Here is an 11,351-nt window from a genome sequence, read left to right on the forward strand (position 1 = left end):
AGGCTCCATTTGTCATTGCAGCCCTGTGAGTTCAGACTAGATAGAAACTTCCAGATGAATTGCTGAGTCCTGAACCTGGGCCCTGCGCCTCCACCCTGTCCTTACTGGGGAGAACGCACAGTGCAAAACGTGTAGGCTTTGATCCCCGGGCAAGGGAAACAAAGGCCGCCTCGACCTGTCTTTCGGGTACGGCGGGGGGCGCAAGACCCACTGAGCGCTCACTGGTGGCTGTGGCACGCGGCTTGCTGGCTCCACACCCGCTGCGTCCCTAGTCGGCAGGCGGTCTCGAGGCCGGGGGGCGGGGCTTGCGGGGCGGGGCGTGTCCCGGCCGCGGCGCGAACTCCTGCGCGCGCGGGCCGAGCCGCCAGGTGGCGCCCTCCCGAGAGCGGGCTCTCGGCGCGGACCGCGCTTGACCTCTGCGGGCCGCCGTCGCCGTGCTCGGCGTTCCGCCGCCGTTCGCTCCGCGGCGTCGGGCTCCTGCGGCTCTCGGGGGCGCCGCGGTCGCACACCTGGGGTTTCCGCCGGCCGGCGGCGGGGATGGCAGCCTGAGCGGGCCGAGTCGGGAGCGGCGGGCGGGCGCCACGGCCCAGGCCCGGCTCGGCGGCGGGAGGCCGGGTCGCGGCCTCTTTGTCTCCAGGGCGGCGGGCGCGTCCGCGGGGCTCGGGGCGGAAGTCGCGACGCGCTCCCCGGGCCCCGGGCCGCCGCGGCCTCACCATGAGCGACATCCGCCACTCGCTGCTGCGCCGCGACGCGCTGAGCGCCGCCAAGGAGGTGCTGTACCATCTGGACATCTACTTCAGCAGCCAGCTGCAGAGCGCGCCGCTGCCCATCGTGGACAAGGGCCCCGTGGAGCTGCTGGAGGAGTTCGTGTTCCAGGTGCCCAAGGAGCGCGGCGCGCAGCCCAAGGTGCGGCGGGCAGACCGCGGCTGGAGCACTCCGCTCCTGCTCTTTTTTACCTCTGTCTCGGTGACAAGTGTTTGCCAAACCACAAACATCCTTCCTGTCCGGGGCCCCGTTCTCGCCCTTGGCCTTCCTCCAGCAGCAGCAACCAAAACCTACCTTCCCTGGAGTCCTGAGCATTGCTCAGCTGTGTGCCTGTTTCGCGGGGCGTGTAACAGACGTGCCTCGATGGTGTTAAAGAAAGGGGCTTTGAAGGCCTGTTATGGAGAGGCTCATAGCACTGTATGTAGGTCATTCCGAGGACCCTGGCATGCTGCATAATGATGTATAATGACATTTCTTGGCATTAACGGGAGAGGTCTATTCCTTGGCACCTGGGCTTTAGAGGGGTGAAATGTGTCCTGGGGAACATAGAATATTTCCTGTCTTCTTACTGGATGAATTAAGGTGCATGTTAAAACTAAATTTCTCATCGCTTGTCCTGGATTTGTTTTGTAGAGATTGAATTCACTTCAGGAGCTCCAACTTCTTGAAATCATGTGCAATTATTTCCAGGAGCAAACCAAGGACTCTGTCCGGCAGATTATTTTCTCATCCCTTTTCAGCCCCCAAGGGAACAAAGCCGATGACAGTCGAATGAGCTTGTTGGGAAAACTGGTCTCCATGGCAGTGGCTGTATGTCGAATCCCAGTGTTGGAGTGTGCAGCCTCCTGGCTCCAGGTACTTCTTTTCCTGAGATTTCTGAAGAGATACTTAGTGTCAGGAATGTTCAATAATTGGATTTCTTGAGAGACCTTTTCCACATATTATCTCCTTGATGTCACTAGCCTGTGTCCTGATGTCCCAATAGTAACTATTCTTAAGAAAACAGTAGTTTGTAATGATAAATGCATTTTAAAAAGAAAAAAATTAAGGCTCCATCTTCAGTACATGTGAAAAATCGTTTTTAGTTGAAAAGGATAGGTAGGATTTTAAAAACAACTATGCGTGCAGCATCAAAGATAGGATTTTTTTTTTTTTTCTTAAAGATCATGGTATCTCAGATGGTGGCAACGTTTGCTTGTTTTCTCTACAGTTAGGTCAGTAAGAGAGTGAATTGTTTTAAGTTGTTCCAGGATGACATTACAAAGTGGATAGCTATTCTAATGGATGTGGATGTAAGAATTTTCCAGAGCGTTTTAAAATATCAAAGGAAAAAAAAATGTACATTTACAGTAGATGTGATATTTTGGAAGATTCATTTCGTTTTGCTTTTTTGTTACTCAAAGTCTTTGAAAAATTGATAATCCACTTAGAGTGATTATTAACTCAAAACTTTGATTAATATGATCCTCAGCTATGTTAACAGAATTTATTACATTCAGTTTCACAAACCTGCTTCATTTTCAAGTTCTCGAAGCCATTTTTTTTTCAATATATTTAAATGTTTTTCTTGTAATCTTATCTTTAAAATTTGGCTAGCAGAAAGATAAGTTGTTCTTTGTACTACACAGGTAATTCTCACTGTGGTAAACGAGTGCCTTAATTCTCACCAATATGATTTCTGGGGCATTTGAATTGATCATGTGTGTCATATTTAACTCTAGGTTGCCTCTATCCCTTGACAGCCTAGTGAAATCAAGTTTAGCATCTTGTAATTTATCATATAATTTTCCATTTATCTCTTCTGATGCAGTCGTGCTGGGGTTTTGGCAAAATGAAAGCGGATGTGAACGATAGGACAGGGCCCTAGTGGTTTGGGTCAGGGTTTGCCACAGTGCAGGGAGGGGCTGTGGCTTCCTCTTGGGAAAGGCAGAGATGGCTGGTTTGGTGCTGTGGCCAGAGGTCAGCCTGATGAGCAGTCTGGCCTGCTGTCTCCTTGCCGTTTCCCCTGCAGGCCGTGTCGGGGCCCTGGAACTGTAGCATCCCGAGCAGCTATTGAACGTGGCAGTGGTTACACATCGGCGTCTGAGTGGGAAGGAAAAAGGCAGGAGAGGGTGGCGATGTAGGACTTGAAAGTATTATGGAAACGTGTAAGGATAGGGCTGTAAGAGAAATGGAGGAAAGTACTGCTCGAAATCCTGCGATAGTTCACAGACTCTCCTCGGTCTCTTTAGAAAGTGGTAGCAGCTGTTAATTTTTACCTTCGGAGCCTCACCTACGGGATGACAGAAGCTGTCATTTTCTCACCAGAGTCAGAAGTGGCCTTTCCTAAGTAAACTTCAAAGCAAGGTTCAGCAGGTTCTTTATATAAAGGGCAAGATAGTGAATATTTTAGGCTTTGTGGGCCATACGGTCTGTCACGGCTCCTCAGCTCTGTCCTTGTAACGCAAGGGCAAACGGAGCAGGGCAGTGTTGCAGTAAAACTTCACTTACAGAAACAGGTCGCGGGATAGATTTGGTCTGTGGGCTTTAGTTTGCCAGCTGCTGCTTCAGAGTGGGCTGTTAACGTCTTTACCGCTCCTGGAAGGGTTCTGCCAGCTCTGGTGGCCTTCACCGGTTGCACAGAGTTGCTAGTGTACCAGCTGACGACACCTGTAGTTACGTGGGCTGTGGCTTCTTTCCAGCGGACGCCCGTGGTCTACTGCGTGAGGTTAGCCAGGGCCCTCGTGGACGACTACTGCTGCCTGGTGCCGGGATCCGTCCAGACGCTGAAGCAGATATTCAGTGCCAGCCCTCGCTTCTGCTGCCAGTTCATAACTTCCGTCACTGCGCTTTATGACCTGTCGTCAGGTAAATTTTAAACACGTTGTTGCCGTTAAAGAAGCTTCAGCCGATTGCCAGTTTTATTTCCACTGAATACTCAGGTGTAACGTCCAGTGAATGTTTTGGCCGTTTTTTCCCTCTGAAATGTGCGTTTTAGGCTGAAAGCTAGAGGAATGGGCTGCCTGGACTTGTGGAATCGGCGCCAGGAGCTGTCAGTGATTCGCACTTGGCCGATTCAGAATGGCCCACGCGGCAGGCAGCCCAAAAGCCCAGGGTCTGGTGTCTGGGAGACATGTGGCTTTCTCCCTACACTCGACTTACTTTTTTATCCCTCACTTTTTACTTTGAAACATTTTTAAACTTCAGGAAAGTTGCGAGAATATTACAGCAGACACTCACATATCTCTTACCCAGATTTACCAGTTGTTTACCTTTACCATACATCATTCTCTCTCTTTCTCTCCCCCTCTCCACACACACACTCGCAGATATTTTTCCGTCAACTTTTGAGTTCGTTGCCAGTATTGTGTCCCACACGCTTAAGCACACGAAGCACGTGTCTTCTAAGAACAAGAACATCCTCTTACGTAGCCATGACACCGTCATCGCACCGAAGGGATTAAATGTTGGCAGAATACTGTTACCTCACGTACAGTCTGTATTCAGATTTCCGTGATTATCTCAGTAGCGTCTTTTATAGCCTCTGCCTTCCCTCCCTTTGGGGGATCAGGAGAATTCAGGGTCCAGATCAGGGATCATACTTTATACAGCATTGTCATGTCGCTTTGGTCTTCAAATCCTGAACAGTTTCCGGCATTTAAAAATACCCGTTATGACACAGACTTTTTTAAGAGCTCAGGCCTGTCGTTTTGCAGAATGTCCCTCAGTTTGGATTGCTCTGATTGTTTCCTTATGAAAATAGTCAAGGTAAACGTTTTTGGCAGCAATGCTCCTTAGGTGGCAGTGTGTCCCCAGCGTGTCACACTGGAGATTTAAAAAAAAAATTTACTTATTTTTACTTTAACTTTTTAAAAATTATGGTGACATAGGTTAAGGAAATCCAGTAAGTTTCAAGTGTACAATTCAGCAGTAAGGCGTATATGTACATTGCATTGTGTGTTCACCGCCCATAGTGAGATTTCTTTCTGTCACTACGTTTGACCCCGTTTTACCCACCTACCTCCCCCCTCAGGGATGCTTTTGAGACTTCTTTAAGAAGATGCCAGGGGAGGGCCTCACGTGGCCATTAGGTGGCATTTGACTTCAGCGGGGAGGAGCTAGTGTCCCTCGTCCCTGGCGTCCCTGACGAGCAGCAGAGCCCCTTGTTCAGACCATTTTCTGCGGATTTCCAGAAAAGAAAGCCTACAGGATTTCTTTGACAGGCTGTGGATAGGCAGAGCGGGGCTGCGCCCGTTTGCCACGTGGCAATGGGAGGGCCTCGCCCTGTAGGGACATGATGGCCAGCTTTCCGTGTTGGGTCCCCCCTCCTGCCCTCAGCTCCTGCCGTTCAGGGGGCCGACAGACACCCTCTTCCTCATCCTGGTCCGTTAGCTAAGCCAGCAGCTCAACAGCCTTCAACAGGCTTTTCCATGCTCAGCAGCCCCGCACTGGCCTCCCACCGCCTCCCTGATGATATTGCTTCGCCTTTTACGTGCGACTTTTTTTCCTTGCTGTTAGATGTGTTAGTTCTCAGGAGAAAGTTAGTGTAGACTCAGTGCGGACGTTCAAGTGCACGCTGCAGGCACATGCCAATTCCATCCTCCCGGAGTGGTTCGCCACCGGGGTGGCAGACAGGGCTCCGAGCCGTGCCTGCTGCCGGGGTGGAGTTTTCCCCGGCGCCCTCCTGGGGCTTCCTAAGAGCTGCTAATAGTGGGAACAGCATTCAGGCCTTTTGTTTTCCGCTAGGAAAGAATTAAACCTACATTACAGCATCATAGCTGCCCTTTCGGTCACCTGTTATTCCAGGCCCAGGACAGAAATTGGCCTTACCATTGGGAATGGATTAATTAACATATGGAAAAGGAAATAATGTTCAGAGAACACCACTAACACTCAAGAATGGGTATGAGACAGTATTTTTCTCTTACTCCGGTTTACCAGTTCGATGTGTCTCAGTGATTTCTTAAACCACTTTATCGAGGCGTGACTCACATAGGACAGGCTGTGCGTATCTAATGTACGCAGCTTGATGAGTTTGGAGATACGGGAGTCACCGGGCGCCCGGCGGCGGCCCCGGAGGGCTGGACTTGGAGTCTGCTGTCAGAATGGCGGTCGATGCCGTGCTTCTGCTAACAGCACTCCTGGGGAGTCTGTGCCCTCAAAGCCACAGCAAGGAAGCAGCTCACCGAACCAGCAGAACCGCCGCTTATCCGAATGGTGCCGAGAACGCAGGTCTATCAGCAGGAAGGTTTTAGGGACTGTTCACTCAAGTCCACACGCGCGCAGCCACACCCTGCCTTCAGGTCCTCGGAGGCGCCTCGGCTTAGATTGTGGGGGTGGGCAGCATGGCAGAGGAGTGGGCACAGGACCGGCACTTCCCAGATGGTAGTGTTCCAGGGAATGAAGGACCAGACACAGGGCTGCCCACTGTTTGTTTTGCCAACTAGGGTTCACGGACCGCTGCTTCGTACGGTTGCCATCATTTCGTAACAGAAGGGCTAGGAGTGGGGGCAGTGGCTTAACATCAAAACAATAGCTAGACGTAATCTCAGGGGAAAAGGCCCATCTCCTCAGAAAAAGCAGGCAGGGGCCTTACAGCAACATGTGTGTCTCTCACCTCACACTCTCTTGTGCTTGGAGCTGGACCTCAGCAGCCCAGCCAGGGCTCTGTCACGAGCTGAGGGGTGCACAGCCCCAGAGACAGGAGGCCGGGGACCCACTCTCATTCAGAGCCACCTGAAGGCATTGCACGCCGATCCCAGGATGGGCTGTGTAGCCTCATGGTTAAGAGCCAGGCCACCTGGGGTCAGATGTGGGCCCACCACGTATTTTTGATGAATCCTAGGGAATTTTTTAACATCACTGTGCCTCAGTTTCCTCTGGAGTTGTTTGAGGATTAAACGTGTTACTGGAATTAGACCAGTGCCTGGAACATGGGAAGCCCAAAATAAACGTCAACATTTGTTTTTATTTTTTGTCTAGGCCGTAGAACGGGCCAGTTCCTAAGAGTCACAGGAGGTCAGGCTGTTCCGTAGACAAGGGTCCCGGGTTTGGGGCTGGGATGGCCCTTGGCAGCTGACAGATCATTGACTGGATTCTGAGCAGCCTCCTGAAGACCACCACAGCTGTCGTGTACCCTGGAGGACACACCAAACCCGGGGGTCACAGGGAAGGAGTGAAGCGTGGTGGTAGTTTCAGACATAAAAAGTGTAGAATTTTGTTTCAAATTACATATTGATCTTTCTTCAAGACATAACGGAGTTCTAGGAAATTGTTGAGTTAACACAGTTCTTGAGCCCTGGCTTGGCCAGACGGTCCTCTCACCGGGGATGGGACACGGAATAAGACGGGAGTCCCAGCCCTCACGGAGGGGCTGTTCTAGGGAAGGAGACGGGAAGTAGACGAGCGAAGAAGTAGGCAACCTGACTGTCAGGTGGCGAGTGCTGCAAACTCAGTCTGTGTCCCCTACGTCCACTCCTGTAACTGGGGCCGAACACCCTCCTAACTGAATGTGTCTTTGCAGACGATCTCATCCCACCGTTGGACTTGCTTGAAATGATTGTCAACTGGATTTTTGAGGACCCAAGATTGATTCTCATCACTTTTTTAAATACTCCGATTGCAGCAAATCTGCCGATAGGATTTTTAGAGCTCACCCCACTCACTGGATTGATCCGCTGGTGTGTGAAGGCCCCTCTGGCTTATAAAAGGAAAAAGAAGCCCTCCTTATCCAATGGCCACGTCACCAGCAAAGCTGCACAGGACTCAGGAGGGATGGACAGAGACTCCCACCTCTTGTACTCAAAACTCCATCTCAGCATCCTGCAGGTGCTGATGATGCTCCAGGTGCACCTAACTGAGAAGAATCTTTATGGGCGCCTGGGGCTGATCCTTTTTGACCACATGGTCCCGCTGGTGGAGGAGATCAACAGATTGGCGGATGAACTGAACCCCCTCAACGCCTCCCAGGAGATCGAGCTCTCTCTGGACCGGCTCGCACAGGCTTTGCAAGTGGCCATGGCCTCTGGTGCCCTGCTGTGTACAAGAGGTGGGTGATTTCCTGCCCTGGCCTTCCCGGGGGTGGGGATACCACCACCTGTCTGAGAGACTGTCGGGCTCCTGGACAAATACTGTTTTCTGCCTCTTTTAGGACTTCTTTCCTCTTAGTGAACGTGGGGGAAGCGGGGGCATCACAGGACGTACGCAGGCAGGGCACTGTGACCATGACGTTGGCGTGTCTCTTTGCTGTTTTGCCCTGGACCGGGGACTCCTCCAGAGTGCGGATAATAGCTTAATATTCTTAATATTCTCATAAGGAATCTTCTTTTTCTGCTGTCTTTTTTTATCGAGGCATAATTTACGTGCAATAAAACGCACAGGCTTCATTGCATAAAACATTCCTGTCGCCTGTTTCGAGGGTTCCTCAGTTCTGCATTTCAGTGCACGAGCTCCCAGGAGAAGGAGCTGGTGCGAGTGACACCCCCATGTGCGCTTTTTAACCGTTGGCTCCCAGAAGCTGCCTGTGGCCCCAAGCTGCAGTCACTGGGTTTCCCGCTTCTCGTGGGCGTCTGCTGTGCGAGGTGAGGACCCTGCCTCTGGGCCCCTCCCCCGCCATCCGGGGCAGACTGTCGTGGAGCCACCCCTGTCCTCAGGGGTGCGTCTGTTTGGGGACTAGTTTGTTAAAGCAAAGACTGGAGATAAAACAGTTTCTAAACGACGTTAGGAGATTGTGGTGTCAGGCACCGTTAGGATCTCGCTAGCATCTCGAGCGTCCGGGCATTTCGTCTCGCTGTCTCCAGTCTGTTCCTTAATCGTGTGTCTCCTTGCTTTCAGATGACCTGAGAACCTTGTGCTCCAGGCTGCCCCATAATAAGTAAGTGCCCTCTCGAGACTTCTAGTTGGGGGTGGAGGTGCAGGTGGGGTGCCAGGCAGGGTAGACCGCTCGTCTTGGCTTCCTCGGTCTGTAGTCTGGAGCTTCTGTATATCGGGAGCCCCTTGGGGACCTGATGGTAAGTAGGGGACAGATATGATGACAGTCCACACGAGGAGAAGCTCACAGAGAGAGTAAATCAAAGACGAAAGGGTGGTCATCTTGGCCGGAGTCAGGAAACCAGAATAAACTCAGTGTCACTTACCGTTCACCAAGCGCTTCTGCATAATTTTTGTGACATCGGTGACACAGTGTTGGTGACATTGTGAGCAGCAGAAATACCACAGAGCCACAGCCCTAGGGCACAGCTTGCTGGTCAGGCCTGTGCCTTGGCGTCAGATGGCCCTGGCTGGGTTCTGAGCGCGGTTCTGTCTGTGGCTCGCTGTGACGCTTGGGCAGCCTCTGCCTGTCTCTGAGCCCCCGTTCCCCACCTTGTGAAGTGGGGACACAGATCCACCTGCCTCCCAGGTTGTGGTGAGGATTAAACAGGTGGCATTTGTAAGTTTTTTAGCCTGGTCTGTGGCACGCGGGATGCTCTCCATAATGGCAATAGTTGTCATAATTTGAGGGGAGGCAGCGATAATAGTGGGAAACAGCAGGAACTGTGGTCGAGAGCTTCTGGGGAGGATTCCAGCCTTGCTGCTTCCTATCTACGTGGCCTTGGGCAAGAACCTTATCTCCCACTCCCTCCATTTTTGCTGTAAAATCAAGAAAATAACAGTACCTGCCTCACGTCCTGCCGCCTCCTCCGCATTCTGCAGTAAGTTTTGTGAGGATTAAAGGAAGAAAAACAAAGTTCTCAGAACTGTGCTTGTATAGCATCTAAGTGTTGGCTGCTATCGCTTTTACTATTGTTTTTATAATTTAGGAAATCTGCTTAATTAACTTTACAGACTCTCTTAAGCAAACAGCTCTGTGCACAAAATACTTCATGCGAATGCAGTATTAGCAAAAACTTGGAAGCGACCTAACTGTCTCACAGCCCGCGGACACTTAGCGTGTCACGATAGGTCAGAAGGGCAGGCTGTCGTATCTGCTGAAAGTGCCGCAGGCAGTGGGCGCCTGAGGGGTTTACAGACCTGAAGCAGCCCAGCCAGGTTGGTGGGTGATGCATGTTCTGTCTTCAGACGGTCACCCTGGTCTTCAGCGGGTGGCAGGGCGCCAGGGCTGCTGTTGGCAGGTAGCGTAAGCGGAGGGTGAGCGAGCCAGCACTGCGCGTGCCAGGGCCAGCGAGTCTGGGCCGTGGTGGCAGGCTGATGCAGAACTACGTGTCACTCGAGGCCATAGGATTGGCCAGGTGCTAATTCACCGCTGCCAGTGAGCGAGCTGCAGCCAGCGGAGCCTGTCCTCATGTGCGGTCGGGGGACGCCATGTCCGGCTCCGCGCGGGACGCCTCGGGCAGGTGTCTGGGCAAACAGGAAAACGGAAGGTGGAGCACGGTGGTCCTTAGCGGAGCAGAACGCTCCTGCTTGAGATTATGCCCGTCCATGGGGCGGACAGCTCGTCCAGAGGGCCACCTTCCTCTCAGGAGCCCGCGCTGGTCCTTTTCTTCTGTCAGGGCTCCAGGAAAACTGGCATCTGAGGGCATTGCCAGGGTAAGCCGGCGCCCGTTCCCTTCTCGTAGCGACCCCTTCGTAACGTGTCCCTGCCCTGCGCACAGCTTTTATTTAAAGTGCAGTGTTTTTGGGACATTAAAATACTGAGAGGGAATAAACCTTTCATGATCTTGACATATAGCTGGGAGTCCGCATTGGAACCCTTCCAGACTTCTAACCGCCCCCACTGGGCCCCGCATCCGCGAGCTGATGGCTGGCTGTCCCGACGCGCCTAGGCTGGCATCCAGCCCCTGGGCAGCCTGGCACGGTGCTGGGGCTCTGTCTGTCATTTCTCATCATGTCCTCTGCGTTCACTCTTTCCAGCTAGACGGGAAGCTTCTTGAAAGCCCCTCTCTGCCTGGCAGGGTGTGCGGGTTCAAACCAGCACGTGATCTGAACTGCGCCTCTGTAATGCCTCCACTGCAGATTTACTGACTCGTTTGCTTATTTTGAGTCAATTTGTTACTCAGAGTTAATGAAAAGTAATAACGTAAATGAAAAGGGGCTCAGATCCTTCAGGCCACCAAGGAGGCCAGCTTTCCTCATGGCTTTCCTCATGCCCTCGTGCTCTGCCCCAGCCCCTCCTGGGGCAACAGACCTTGTACTTGGAAGGTGGGAGGGGTGATGTCAGTGTGCAGAAGACCCAGCCCTTTCAACTCGGGGGAGCAGGCGGACAGTCAGGGTCCACCCACGGCTGAAGGGGCCAGCAGTGGGTTGGGGGCGGCTGTCACTGGGCCAGGGAGGGCAGGAGCGGGGACGGGCAGCACCGTGGGACAAGGAAGCTGAGGGGCAGGCGATGGGCGTGAACAGGACCTGGCAGCTGGAAATTCGTGATGTGACGGGACCTGTGTAGACACTGGAGACGCAAGACCCGGCCAGAGCCAAGGCCCCGGGGCGAGGCCAGGAGGGCAAAGGGCAGAGCCAGCCTGCGCACAGCAGAGGCCGGGGAGTGGCAGGGAGGCAGGGCTGGGGAGGGGGCCTGAGAAGATTGTCCGATGAAGGCGTAACTGGGGAGTTGGTTATTACATGCTGACCGCGGGGTATGGGCAGGCTGGGGGGGCCTGGGGATCCAAGGCAGGGGG

The 11,351-nt window shown here is 52.8% G+C and overlaps 1 protein-coding gene across 5 annotated transcripts in view; it reads left to right on the plus strand.

Moving 5' to 3' along the window:
* The first annotated feature begins 403 nt into the window (after positions 1 to 403).
* INTS15 (integrator complex subunit 15) overlaps positions 404 to 11,351 on the plus strand; it is a 16,390-nt gene continuing 5,442 nt past the window's right edge. For 2 of the 5 annotated variants that reach the window (XR_005656622.1, XM_039880076.1), the window contains exons 1-4: positions 407 to 906; positions 1,399 to 1,620; positions 3,447 to 3,612; positions 7,268 to 7,513. Coding sequence is in view for 4 of the 5 variants with exons in the window: in XM_039880076.1 (XP_039736010.1) it covers positions 715 to 906; positions 1,399 to 1,620; positions 3,447 to 3,612; positions 7,268 to 7,513 (826 nt within the window). In the remaining variant the exon portion in view is untranslated. Of the gene's footprint in view, positions 907 to 1,398; positions 1,621 to 3,446; positions 3,613 to 7,267; positions 7,793 to 8,577; positions 8,618 to 11,351 lie in introns of all 5 variants that reach the window. The other 3 variants (XM_039880091.1, XM_039880101.1, XM_039880112.1) reach the window with 3 other exon arrangements.

Source organism: Pteropus medius, unplaced genomic scaffold, assembly GCF_902729225.1.
Source record: "Pteropus medius unplaced genomic scaffold, Ma_sr-lr_union100, whole genome shotgun sequence".
NCBI lineage: Eukaryota > Metazoa > Chordata > Mammalia > Chiroptera > Pteropodidae > Pteropus > Pteropus medius.